A 12,882-nucleotide genomic window follows, 5' to 3' on the forward strand; every position below is an offset into this window, starting at 1 on the left:
CATAAGCCTGTGGGAGGGCAAGGTCACTCACAAGTTAAGACCCATGGGGTCAGCACAGCTCTCTGCCTCTCTTCAAGGAGAACATATCTGGGGCCTTTACTGGGAATTAAAGGATCATTTTCTAAACTCCCCAAATCTAGCCCAAGGTCATTCAAGAGACCTCTCCAGGGTTTTCACCAATTTCCAGTACGGACACGAACACTAAGAGGTACTTGTCTTGCAAAAGGGGTAAAGGAGGAGAAAAATACTTTGGAGAGGATAGGATGGAGGAGTTGGACAAAGTCATGGGAGACGAGGCCAGAGCTGGGCCAGCTCATTCTCCAGTTAGTCCTGCAAACACTGGCTGTCAGTAGCAACCTCTTACCTTCCCAAAGCCAAAGCTGTAGATATTTTGGGCAGAAACGACTCCAGCTTTAAGCAGTCGGTTAGGAGAGCCATTAGGGCTTCTAGAAATATTTAAAAGAAGGGGAAAAAGTAAGGATTAACCACGCACATCCACAGGAACAATGCTGAGCCAAGTCTTCAGAACGTGGAGTTGGTTTTGTCTTTACCACCTGACTTTTTATCACAGAATTACAGATGACGTAATAGCCAGCCTCTGAGAGGGAACCCACATCTCCCAGCTCCTGGTGTTCATGCCTGTGTAGCCCCTCACAGGTCAGACAGGGCTGACCTGTTAACCCAATAGGACATTGCAGAAATGCCCGAATGGTGTGATTTCCAAAGCTAGATCCACAGGGCTTCTGCCCTGATTCTTCTTGGATCACTTGCTCTGGGGGAGGCCAGCTGCCATGCTGTGAGGACACTCCAGGTGCCCAATGGGAAAGCCCAACACCCAGCACCAATTTGCCAGCCATGTGAGAAAGCCATCTCAGAACTGAATCCTTCAGCCCCAGTCGAGCCTTCAGATGACTGCAGCCCCAGCTGACATCTTGACTGCAACTTCTTAGGAAACTCTGAGCCACAACCACCTAGCTAACTCATTCTCTGATTCCTGACCCACAGAAATTGTGTGAGATACAAATGTTTATTCTAAGTTTGGGGGATGATTTGTTATGCAGCAATAGATAATTACAGATGGTCAAAGTTGGAAAGGATCATAAAGCATATCTTGTCCAACTTTCTCATTTTACAGATGGGAAAAATGGAGCCAGAAAGGGGAAATCTGTTGGCTTGGAGTCACAGCGCTGCAGCACAGATTAGGCTTGGCCCTATTAGTAGGGACTGGGTCTGCCAAGATCCAAATGCTGGCAGGAGAGGAGGTGGGAGAAGTTGGACCAAGCAGGGGCTCCAAGGCCAGACGAGGGATTTGGAAGATTATCCTAACAGCCACGGGGAAGGCCCTAAAGGGTTTCTAGCACAGAGTGGCACAACCCAATTTCCATTTTTAGAAGGTTGTTCTAGAAGCTGAGTAAAGAACCAAGACTAGCAAGAGCAGCAGCAGGGAGAGCAGTTAGGAGTAACTAGTCCTCAAGGGAATCACTAACTCATCTCGCCTGAGAAGCCAGTGGCATCCAGGTCACCAGAGGAAAACCAGGACTCAACATGCATGGAAGGACAGGAAGGAAGAGCCTGCCAGAGTGTACTGAGTCTAGCCACTCTGACTACAGAAAGAGATGCCATCAGAGAAAATCAAAATGGCAAGGATTCTCCACACACAAACCCTAAGTCAATAAGGCCTGAAGAATTTAAAATAACTCAGTTCCTGAGCATGCAGAGAAGCCTGAGGCCCACCTCCTGCAGCTGTGAGAGGGTCAGGGGAGCTGTCTACCCAGCTAGCAGCAAGTCTCTTACACCAGCGGGTCTTTGTTGTTGCTGTTGAGGAAGACTCACCCTGAGCTAACATACATAGCCGATCTTCCTCTTTTTTTTGCTTGAGGGAGACTAGCCCTGAGCTAACATCTGTGCCAACCTTACTCCACTTTGTATGTGGGATGCCTCCACAGCATGGCTGACAAGTGGAGTAGGTTCGTGCCTGGGATCCAAATCCACAAACCCGGGCTGCTGAAATGGAATGAGCAGAACTTTAACCACTCGGCCACAGGGCCAGCCACTACACCAGCTTTAAATAGCCCAATAACCATAAATTAAACATTTGTGGGCTTTTGCAACTTTAGTAATAAAGGAACAGTTTTCCCATGGTTCGGGAGATGACAAAAAAAAAGCCAGCCAATTGCCTTGCTGGGAAGGGGTTTTCTGCTGGACTCCCCAGACCTGAAAAGTTCCTTCTCAGCCAACCATAGGGTGGTTCCCACTGGAGCCCAGAATTCACCTCCCCCAGATGTTCCTGGAGTGGGGGAGACAGCCTAAGGTGCTCCTCTGGCCATCATTTTTCAGTGGCCACATCCTCTCCTTCCAAGCTCACCCTTTTGGGTGGGCCAGATGCCAGAGGGGACCAATGTGGAGGAGACCAAGGTGGCCCATGCTGCAGGGATCCCAGAAGGAAGGCTGGGGTGATGGAGAATGTCCCACTCTGCTCGGGGCAGCACTCACCCCTGCATGAGGCCCCCAAACCGGGGCAGGCCACAGATGAGGCGCTGAGGGGAGTCAATCTTCTTCAGGAGGTCCTGGGAGAAGCCCTGGATGATGGCCTGCATGTGTGAGGCACAGCGCTGCATGAACTCCACCATCTGCAACACACAGTAGAGATGCTCAAAGCTGGCATGGCTACTGGCCACCCTGGGCTTCAATGGAATTGGAATGGTCTGAGGCGAATGATCTGAGGAGCTGAGAGACCCTGACAGGGAAGTCTCTGGAAAGGGAAGGGCTCAAGTGGTTTTCTACAGGTATGCAATGTTTTCAGGGAGAGCATTTCCAATAATTTCCTCCAATTCCCTCCTTTGACAGATGAGGAAACTGAGGCAAGAGTGAAATTACTTCTCCAAGGCCCAACAGCTAATGAGCAGGAGGCCCAGAGGGAGGGAGGGACGGGGACTCTGCCTACTTCCCCTTACCCCCATGTGCTCGGCACTGCACATGCCCTTTGTGCTTTACATTTGTTAGGTTATTTAGTCCTCAATGGAGCAAATCACACTTGCCCGTGTGAGGCCTCAGGCAAGTTACTTAATGCCATTGGGCCTCAGTTTCCCCATCTGTAAAATGAGGACAATAATAGCACCTACCTGAGAAGGTTGGTATGAAGATTAAATGAGTTAATATTTAATTACAGTCATGCATCACTTAACGATGGGGATGCATTCTGAGAAATGTGTCATTAGGTGATTTCGTTGTTGTACGAACCTCACAGCGTATACTTACACAAGCCTAGACGGCACACCTAGGCTATATGGTACTAATCCTGTGGGACCACTGTTGCATATGTGTTGTCATTGACTGAGGTGTTGCTATGCTGCGCATGACTGTAATTTAATTCAGAACGTCTGATGCATGGTGAGTGCTAGTTAAGGATGAAATGAAATTACAATTGTTCTCCCTTCTCCACGGAATGGATGACCAGAAAGGTTCGCTAGACATGCCCAAGGTTTTACAGCTGGTTAATTTGCTTCAACCCAGGCCTGTGTGTCCAGTGCCAAGGCCACTGCAAGCCCTGTGCTGTCCCCAGGACCAGCCCCTGCCTGCTGGGCTCTTGACTCCCAGCCCAGTGCTCTGCCTTGGGTGTGGATACAGAGCAGGCCCACCTTACCACAGTGCTGCGCTCCTTCCCTGCTGTCAGGGCCCAGGTCTTCGGGTTTCGACCCTTCTCGTCATGGAGTCGAAGGTCACCCCCTGCATCTAGCAGTTTGCTGAGGATCCACTGGTTGCCGGAAAATGCTGCTGCGTGGACAGGGGTGCTCCCATCAAAGCAGCGGCTGGAGGAGGGGTGGTACAATGAGTGGCCATGGCAGCACTCCTCCCTTCCACAGAGCAGGGCAGGGGGCGCACAATGGGTAACACAGGGCTCCTTTTCTACAAAGGCGACCTTTGGTGATAAGGATTATAATACCACTGGTGAGGCCCCTGGTATGGGCCAACAGCAGATTTATGTACATCCCCTTTCTCTATCCTTAGCTCCACCTTCAAGGCAGTATCATTTCCCAATTTATAGAAGAACAAACAAAAGGGCAAAGCTGAGATTCACACCGTTATGGGTCTGGTTCCAAATCTGGTGTTCTTTCCCCTACGGCCTCCTGACGCTGGCTGCCCTGAAACAATTTCTTCATGTCTGTAGTGCCCTGGGGTTAGACTGGTGAAGCACAGCCTAAGCAGAGACCGTCTCTCTCATGTGAGAATGTCTCTGTCTCCCAAATCCTACAGTAGAGGCCCACAAAACCTTGGCATCAGCAATCTGGTCAAGGATCTACAACTCAGAAAAATTTAATGAAACCCTATAAATTATCTGAGGTGTGAAGGAAGGGCTGTGTCCAGGATATAGTGACATGTAGCCATGGTTTCCTAACCTGGATGCACATCAGAATCACCTGGAAAGCTTTCTCTCTTTAATTGAAAAAGAAACACAAATGGGAGAAGGAGGAAGGGGTAAGGGAAAGAGAAAGAGAAATAAAATGAAAAAAGAGGAGGAAGAGGAGAAGCAAAGCTTCCCAACTCCAGACCCCCAGTCATCTTGCCCAGAGGCAACTACTCTTACAAGCTTTTACATCCTTCCAGAAATTTTCTATGCATATACAAGTAGGAATAAGAATATACTATATAAACTGTTCCGCATCTGAATTTTTTCATTTAACAATATATCTTGGAGAAATTTCCATATGAGAACATACAAGCCACCTCAATTCTTTTGAAAAGCTGCACAGTATTCCAGTGTATAGATGTACCATAATTTACTTAATGAGCCACTGGGATATTGGTCAAAAATACAGACTCTCAGTCTACACACAAACTGAAGCAGAAGCTGCAAGGCTGGGGCCCAGGAATGTGTACTTCTTACAAGTTCACCAGGTGATGCCAACAAGGCTGGCCCGCACCTAAGCATCTGGAAACTACTGGGGTATCTCATCGTGAGCTCCTTCCTATCACTGGATCTAATGAGTAGTCCAGTACACTGCACTGTGGGAACCATAATATCCTCCCTGTGGAAAAACAAATTTATGTAATGTTTTATAATCTTCTAATTATTCTTCCCATAGACAGTAAGAAAGCTGGATGGGGAGAGAGAGGGACATTATTTTCATTTCTCATAAATCCTAAGGAAGAAAGGAATAATGTTTTTTACACCCAACCAAACTTACAAGGGAATCCAGGTCTGAGTGGTATCAAAATGTGTCTTCTTTGATAATTTATCCTACAAGTTGAAAACTAGAGGCCTGCAGACTGATATGGCAACCCAGAGGCATGTTTTATCTGGTCCACACAGTGTTTAAAAAAAGAATTTGAAATAATGGAAAATATTTAACATTTGGGAGATTTCACTTTAAACAGTGGGATTTCCAGCCTCTTGGAAATCTGGAAGATCTGGTTCCTCTGGCTCCCTTTCCTGCCCAGTAACAGATGCCCAACCCTCCCTAGTCTGTACCCACTGACCCTACTTGGTCCCACAGGCATCTGACTGTGTGACCTCAATAAGCCCAGGCCATCACAAGATTTCCACTGAGCACTTGGGAATACAACTTCCCCCCAGAAATTTCCCTTCATTTTGATGGAAGATATTTTTAAAGTCACATGAAAATGTTCTTATCACAAAATACAAAGCCATGGGGTTTGCCTTTCTTCCCTTGACACTGTCCTTTCCTACCTCCCCCTAGCATCATGGGGTCTTCTAAAAAGGGAAGTTATGAGTTCTTCAGGTGGCTGGGCTCCTGGTCTCAGCTCTGTTGTTAACACAATGCACCATTATGGGCCAGTCACTTAAACATTCTAGGCATCAATTCCCTAATCTGGAATATTAAAGGTTTGAATGATTCGATCTTTAAAAAACCCAGCTCTAAACCACCACCAAACAGATGTAAATGCAGATGACTGGAAAATGTTGCATTTTTGCTGAGGAACTTCAGGGGTCCTAATATAGCCTCCCTACAAAGCTGGTATCTACAAACATCAAGTGAGCTAGCCCTTTATTTCCAAGCTTTGAAATTAAATATTAACACAATAGACAGTAGAGGAAATGTGAGGCTAGAAAAATTCTAGGTGGAAACACAGCAAAACGTTCACTGTGTTATCTCTGAGTTACAGAATTTTCATACTGATTGGTTTTTTTCTTTTTTCTTTATACTCTTCCAAACTACCAAGTTTTCTCCCACTAAGCAAGCAACCTAATAAGCAAAAAAAAAAAAAAAAAAGACCCAAAAAACAAAACCTGAAGAGTTGTGTGTTTTTTGAGTACATTAAACGCGGCCTCCTTATGTAAGATGGGAAAGCTATTTTATGACTTTGTTCATATTCTAGCACTCCTGTGAAAATCAGCTGGAATCATGTAAGCACTCAAAACCTATTTCTGGTTCTGTCCAATGAGAACTGTAAAAATGTCCCCTTCTCTGTTGAGAGGTGGTTGCAAAGATCTAGTGAAGGCCTTTGGGGAAAAAAAGTATTACACAAAGAGAAGAGATGTAGCTGATTCATTACCTTGTACTGCTGTTCCATATTAAAATTTGGGCCAACTATTAAGCTCAGATTCTTTTAAACCACAACTATAGGAGCAAGGCGAAAGTAATCCTAACAAAGTGATGCCAAGCATAGTGTTAATTGGTGAAAGAACTTGGTTGTGGGTACGTTAAATTGCTTAAGCAAATCACACAAATTATAGCCTGGGGTGGGAATATTCAAACTGTGCTATTAATGATTAATTAATTAATTAATGACTAATAAATTTCACTTATCTCATTGGGCCTACTAAAATTGCTTAGAAAACTTTGTATTACCAGCTAAAATTATGTTTCAACATATGTATACAACTGTATTTCATGGATAAAAATATTAGTACAGATTCTCTTAATATCTTGTCAAATTAGTTTCCAAATGTCCCAACTCATCTTAAGAGCATACTAATTTTCTAGATAGTGATCTTATTGTACTTACTGATTTGGATCTGATCCATAATCCACCAGAACATCAACTAATTTTGTAAGGCCTAATAATGCTGCAACAAAAAGAGCTGTCTGGCCCAGGGAGTTGACTGCATCAACATAAATTCCTGCAAAGCAAATACCAGAATCAATGCAAACATAAGGAAATTTTTTGAGATAGAAGTAGGAAAACTCATATCAGGAGGAAAAAATTAAAATTCCTTTATACAGTACTTTCATGTACTACTACTGCAAACTTTTTTTAAAAAAAGGAAAAATGAAAGCGTTCATTAGTCACACAAACACAAAAGGCCAACTAGAAAGCAACCACAGCACTTATTCATCAAAAACGTTGTTTACACAAAGTTGCAATAAAGCATTTCACCCCACTGTAGTGTGCTAAAAAATAAGCTAACACTGTTCTCATTCTTCAGAAGATAGGAGGGAAGGGCGGGGTTAATGTTACTGTGTGCGTTGGGGAAAAAGTAATAATATAAAAACACTATTAAATTGTAGCAGAAGCCCGTATCTTTCAGCCTCATTAAGACACAGATTAAGTAGGGAGAAAAATTTAAAATGGACACCTCACTGCTTGAACGAAAACAATAAACCTATCAACTGAAAAAAAAAAACCAAAAAACGAAAACCAAAGAAAAAACTGTCCAGACAACAAGCACCAAAATTAAAAGCTGTTAACATATAACCCGTTAAAAAATTTTCGACTTGCTAGGCACTATCTACTAAGGACAGGTTTTGAAAACACAAAAACAAAAGGAAGGCTGGAGAGAAGAACTATGCAAAACAACTCCTGAAGACCCATAAACGCAGCATCAGTGAACCAACTCTCTTAACAATGATTCCCAGCACTAACTCGTAAAACACAGGTGCACACAACACCCCACAGCTCCTTTTCTTCGACAACTGAGAAAAACAGAAACCACTCAGACTGCGTCCTCTCCCTCTTACTCTCCTAAAAAGAAGAGAAGAACGATCATCAATGGCAAAAGGCAGTTGCGAAAGCAACACCAAGAGCCGGCTTCACGCTCAGGAGAGAACGCTGCGCCTCCTCCTCGTGGTTTCGGGTGCTCTACACGTTCAGAGAAACTTCTCTAGTAACGAACTATAGAAATGATCCCTGAAAGTATAGTCTTAACAATACGCCTCCTGCGTTTCCGAAGTGGACGAAATCTACACATATTTTACTGATGGTGAGTTTTTCTTACAGCACTATTTTTCCTAAACGTACACTGGCGTGTATTTCCTAAATAATCTTTCCATTACTAAAGCTCAGCAAAGCGTTTTGACTACTTTTGCGTTTTCCGAAGACATGTCAAGCAGTCACTGTAATTAACATACGGCTGTTAAACCGCCAAACACACGCCATTTATTTCCAACCCCACCCCGTTTCCGGCGGCACTTCCGCAGCGTCAGGGTTTCGGGAACGCTGATGACTGCAAAGCGCGCCGGAGCATGAAGACATGGCTCAGTTTATACGGACGGGGACCTTTTGCAAGGAAAACGTAAAAGAAAAGGGGGATGGTGAAAGCGACGACCCAAAGCCAAAGACTGTGACATTTGCAAAGTGTGCCCTATTTTTAAACTTTATCCTGTGATCAAAATACTAGACATATAACAGTTCTTTTGGATTTTTTTCCAAATCAAGGAATTTTTATTTACATAAAAATTGTGTTTAAAGAAGGACAATACATCGTCCCCCTGCTTAAAGCTTCAGTAGCTTTCCAGCTCTTGGGCTAAAGACAAAACCTTCTCTATATAGGGCTGGCCTGGTGGCATAATGGTTAAGTTCCCACACTGGGCTTCTACAGCCCACGTTTTGCAGGTTTGGTTCCCAGGCGTGGACCAAGCACCGCTGGTCAAGCCACGCTGTGGCAGCATCCTCCATAAAACAGAAGAAGACTGGCACAGACGTTAGCACAGTGAAAATCTTCCTCAAGCAAAAAGAGGAAGACTGGCAACAGATGTTAGCTTAGGGCCAACCTTCCTCACCAAAAACTTCTCTACATAGCTTACAAGTCCTTGCATGGTCTGGCCAACATCCACCTCTCCAGCCTTATTTTGCACCAGATTCCCCCTCACTCCAGTCATACTGAAATTCTTAACAGTTCCTCATAGTGGTCAGGTTCCCTTCTGCCCCAAGGCCTTTGCACAAGCTGTTCCCTCTGCCAGGAATTCTCCCCCTACCCTTTCCCAACTTAACTTCAATTCATCATTGAGACATCTGTTGAAGTGTCATTGTCTCAGGGAACCCTTGGCTGACCTACTTAACCAGATCAAACACCTCTTCTGTGTTTCAGACGGGCAGAGACCATGAAATGGCTTTGTGGACTGGAAATACCCTAAGCACCTAGTATTGAATGAATGAATCCAAGCAAAGGTGTCTAGCACACAGAACTGGTCAAGACAGGGATCATTAACATTATCATTGGCCATTTTAAAGGCATGGGAGGAAATGAGTCACGAAATATACAACCTTAACAGCTGAGGGTTGAAGAGGGAACCCTGAGGCCCAGTAACACCTTCAGGGGCAAGCTGAGGGGAAAAAGCCTAAAAGTATGGAGAGAAGGAAACCAAAAGGGGCAAGAGAAAAACCTGGAACAAATGAGTCACAGTGACAAAGGAGGTAAGAGTTTCAAAAAGGAGGATCACCAACAGCAGTAAAGTTGGAGAAATCTAGTAAGAAGGAACAGTGTTCTTGGTGAGAGCAGTGCAAGTAGAGTTCACGTCTTACTGCTCAGGGCTTGATGTGTTGCAAGTATTTGTGGGATCTCAGTCTGCCCTACCAGATTGTCTCCCCCAACCTGGAGGGTAGGAGGAACTGCCAAATTTACCTATCTTCAGTACTGGGTAAACTTAACTGCCCAACACAAGCAAGCCTGAGCAGAGAAGAGGAGCAAAGAACAGTGTGGGAAGACAATTCTCCGCAGATCACTCCTGTTTCTGCATGTCATGGGAGTGAAGCACTAACCACCTTCTGTTCTAGACTATGTTTTTTGTTTGTTTTTTTACCTTTTTCTCCCCGAAGCCCCCCGGTACACAGTTGTGTATTTTAATTGTGGGTCCTTGTAGTTGTGGCATGTGGGACGCCGCCTCAGCATGGCCTGATGAGTGATGCCATGTCGGCGCCCAGGATCCGAACCAGTGAAACCCCAGCCAACGAAGTGGAATGAGTGAACTTAACTGTTCTCAGCCACGGGGCTGGCCCCTAGACTATGTTTCTGAAGATGTTTATATAGCGAACTTTGGAAGATACAGTATCTCCCTTTGGAGCAAAGTCCAGGCACGCTTACTGTCCAGTATGATAAAGATAATGTCTCCCTCTGGAGCAAAGTACTGTCCATTATGAAAGAGTTGGGTTCCCTAAGCTCAAGGTACTTCTTCTGTAATGTGCAGTATTTATAGCTTTTGCATGTCTCTGTGGGAATTGGGGCTTGAGGAACTAAAACCAAAAGCACCAATATTCTAGCTACTGCTGTTGCTGTGAGTAATAAACACTACCATTCAGCTCTGACCCAGGAATCTCATGTCTTCTACTTCATTCATAAACCTGTAGCAGGCTAATTTGTAAAATCACAAACTATTCATAATTCTTAACAGGAAGGGACTACAGTCAGGGAAGTAGACTGGGCCTCATGAAGTAAAAACTTAAATCAACCAGGGTCTCCAAGGGCTTCTCTAGGGACCAGATATCACTTAGGCATTGAGCAACAATTCTTGGGAGAATACAGGTGGCTGGAGAGAAAAATAGTTCAAAAACCACTGTTCCCACAAAGCCCTTTGGTGATTTCCTAGTAGAAAATATTCGCTCATTCACTCTTTCAACAAATATTTATTTCAGGCCAGCAGTGTACCCACACTGTGGCTGATATAAAGGTGACTAGATAAGTCCCCCAAGAAGTGACCAAAGGCAGCTTTGACATGATACAAGGACTAACCAAAAAGGTCAAAAGACCTGGGTGCAAGTGTTAAACTCCTAGTGACACCCTTTTTAGCTTGGGGCCTCCAGATGAGTCAGTCACCTAACCTCTAGGCCTCTTGGGAGGCAAGATCTGATATTCATAATGCTATGTGCTAGTGTGCCAGGTCCCGTTCTAACTCAGTCCTCACATTGGTACGACAGGAGGAAGGCACTACTATCATCATTGTTTTATGGATGGAGAATCCGAGGTATAGAAAGGATAAGCAATTTGCCAAGGGTCACAAAGCAACCTGGCTCCAAAGTCCATGCGCTGTACCATACTATCTCCCTCGCATCCTAATTCCTCAGCCTCCCCGCTCAGAATTGCACAAGGCTTTAATTACTAAGTAACGCTGTCCACGGCACTGAACACAAAGGGGAGATAAATTATTAGTTCCTGAGAGAAGAGAACCTAGATAGCTTTGGGGCAAAGTAGGATGATGGGTGTAAAGGGGGACAAGGGGATAAAACAAATAATATAGGTACAGGAAGGACAGATATTTCACTCTATCCTACAATATGCAATAAACTAACAGAGCATGCTGCCTGGGTTAAAATAGTGGAAAGAAGGATAAACTTCCCATGAAGCTTGAAAAACATTGAAAAATTAGAAAACGTTCAGTGCTGGAAAAGAGATGGGAAAATGGACACTTTCCTAAATGCAGTTGGGAGTATGAATTGTTACAATGCTTCTGGAAAGCAATATGGCAATATCTAGGGGCCGGCCCTGTGGCCGAGTGGTTAAGTTTCCGCGCTGCGCTGCGGTGGCCCAGAGTTTCAATGTTCGGATCCTGGGCGCAGACATGGCACCACCAGTCAGGCCATGTTGAGGTGGCATCCCACATGCCACAAGTAGAAGGACCCACAACTAAAATATACAACTATGTAGTGGGGGGAATTGGGAAGAAAAAGCAGAAAGGAAGAAAACAAGATTGGCAACAGTTGTTAGCTCAGGTGCCAATCTTTAAAAGAAAAAAGCAATATGGCCATACCTATTAAAAGTTTGACCCAGAAATCTCACTTGGAATATTAAAAACCATTAAATAAAGATATATTATAAAGTATTTTATCAAAGCATTGTTTCTGGTGATACAAACTGCAAAAAAAGGAAATAAATCTTAATATCCATTAGTGGGGTATACCTGAATAAAATATGGTACATATCGATGATAAAATATTAAGCGGTTATTAAAATGAATGACTTAGATCTATATCAACGGACTAGAGACAGACAGGATGTACTACTGTTTTTTTAATTTTTGAGGAAGATTAGCCCTGAGCTAACATCTGCTGCCAATCCTCCTCTTTTTGCTGAGGAAGACCGGCCCTGAGCTAACATCCATGCCCATCTTTCTCTACTTTATATGTGGGACGCCTGTCACATAATGGCTTGCCAAGTGGGGCCATGTCCACACCGGGATCCAAACCGGGGAACCCCGGGCCGCCCAAGCAGAATGTGTGCATTTAACTGCTGCGCCACCGGGCCAGCCCCCAGAATGTACTAGTGTTAAATGGGAAAAGCAAGTTGCAGAATGTGTGTAGTATGATACCAGTTTTCAAAAGGCAGATTAGCAACTTTAAAAAATATCTTTGATTCCACTGGTTAAAATAACCTTATATTACTTTTGTAACAAAAACTTCTTCTTTTTGCTGAGGAAGATTCGCCCTGAGCTAAAATTTGCTGCAAATCTTCCTCTATTTTGTATGTGGGTTGCTGCAACAGCGTGGCCACCAACCAGTGGTGTAGGCCTGCACCTGGGAACTGAACCTGCAGAAGTGGAGTGCACCGAACTTGACCACGAGGCCACTGGGGCTGGCCCCCAAAACATTTTTTTGTGTGTGTGGAAGATTAGCCCTGAGCTAACAGCTGCCACCAATCCTCCACTTTATGCTGAGGAAGACTGGCCCTGAGCTAACATCTGTGCCCATCTTCCTCCATTTTACATATGG

At 44.5% G+C, this 12,882-nt stretch overlaps 1 protein-coding gene and 1 non-coding gene across 27 annotated transcripts in view; both read right to left on the reverse strand.

Moving 5' to 3' along the window:
- Positions 1 to 12,882, reverse strand: part of TEX14 (testis expressed 14, intercellular bridge forming factor) — a 159,712-nt gene that overhangs the window by 55,880 nt on the left and 90,950 nt on the right. For 9 of the 26 annotated variants that reach the window (XR_011423251.1, XM_023652898.2, XM_070227475.1 and 6 more), the window contains exons 3-6: positions 6,970 to 7,084; positions 3,644 to 3,809; positions 2,494 to 2,630; positions 365 to 446 (exon numbers count right to left, since the gene is read on the reverse strand). Coding sequence is in view for 23 of the 26 variants with exons in the window: in XM_023652898.2 (XP_023508666.1) it covers positions 365 to 446; positions 2,494 to 2,630; positions 3,644 to 3,809; positions 6,970 to 7,084 (500 nt within the window). In the remaining 3 variants the exon portion in view is untranslated. Of the gene's footprint in view, positions 1 to 364; positions 447 to 2,493; positions 2,631 to 3,638; positions 3,810 to 6,969; positions 7,085 to 7,827; positions 8,378 to 12,882 lie in introns of those variants that run through there. The other 17 variants (XM_070227492.1, XM_070227490.1, XM_070227484.1 and 14 more) reach the window with 11 other exon arrangements.
- Positions 7,893 to 8,107, reverse strand: LOC111775812 (small nucleolar RNA U3). Its single transcript, XR_002811793.1, has one exon. It is a non-coding gene; the product is annotated as a small nucleolar RNA U3 (small nucleolar RNA).

Source organism: Equus caballus, chromosome 11, assembly GCF_041296265.1.
Source record: "Equus caballus isolate H_3958 breed thoroughbred chromosome 11, TB-T2T, whole genome shotgun sequence".
In the NCBI taxonomy this organism is placed as follows: Eukaryota; Metazoa; Chordata; class Mammalia; order Perissodactyla; family Equidae; genus Equus; species Equus caballus.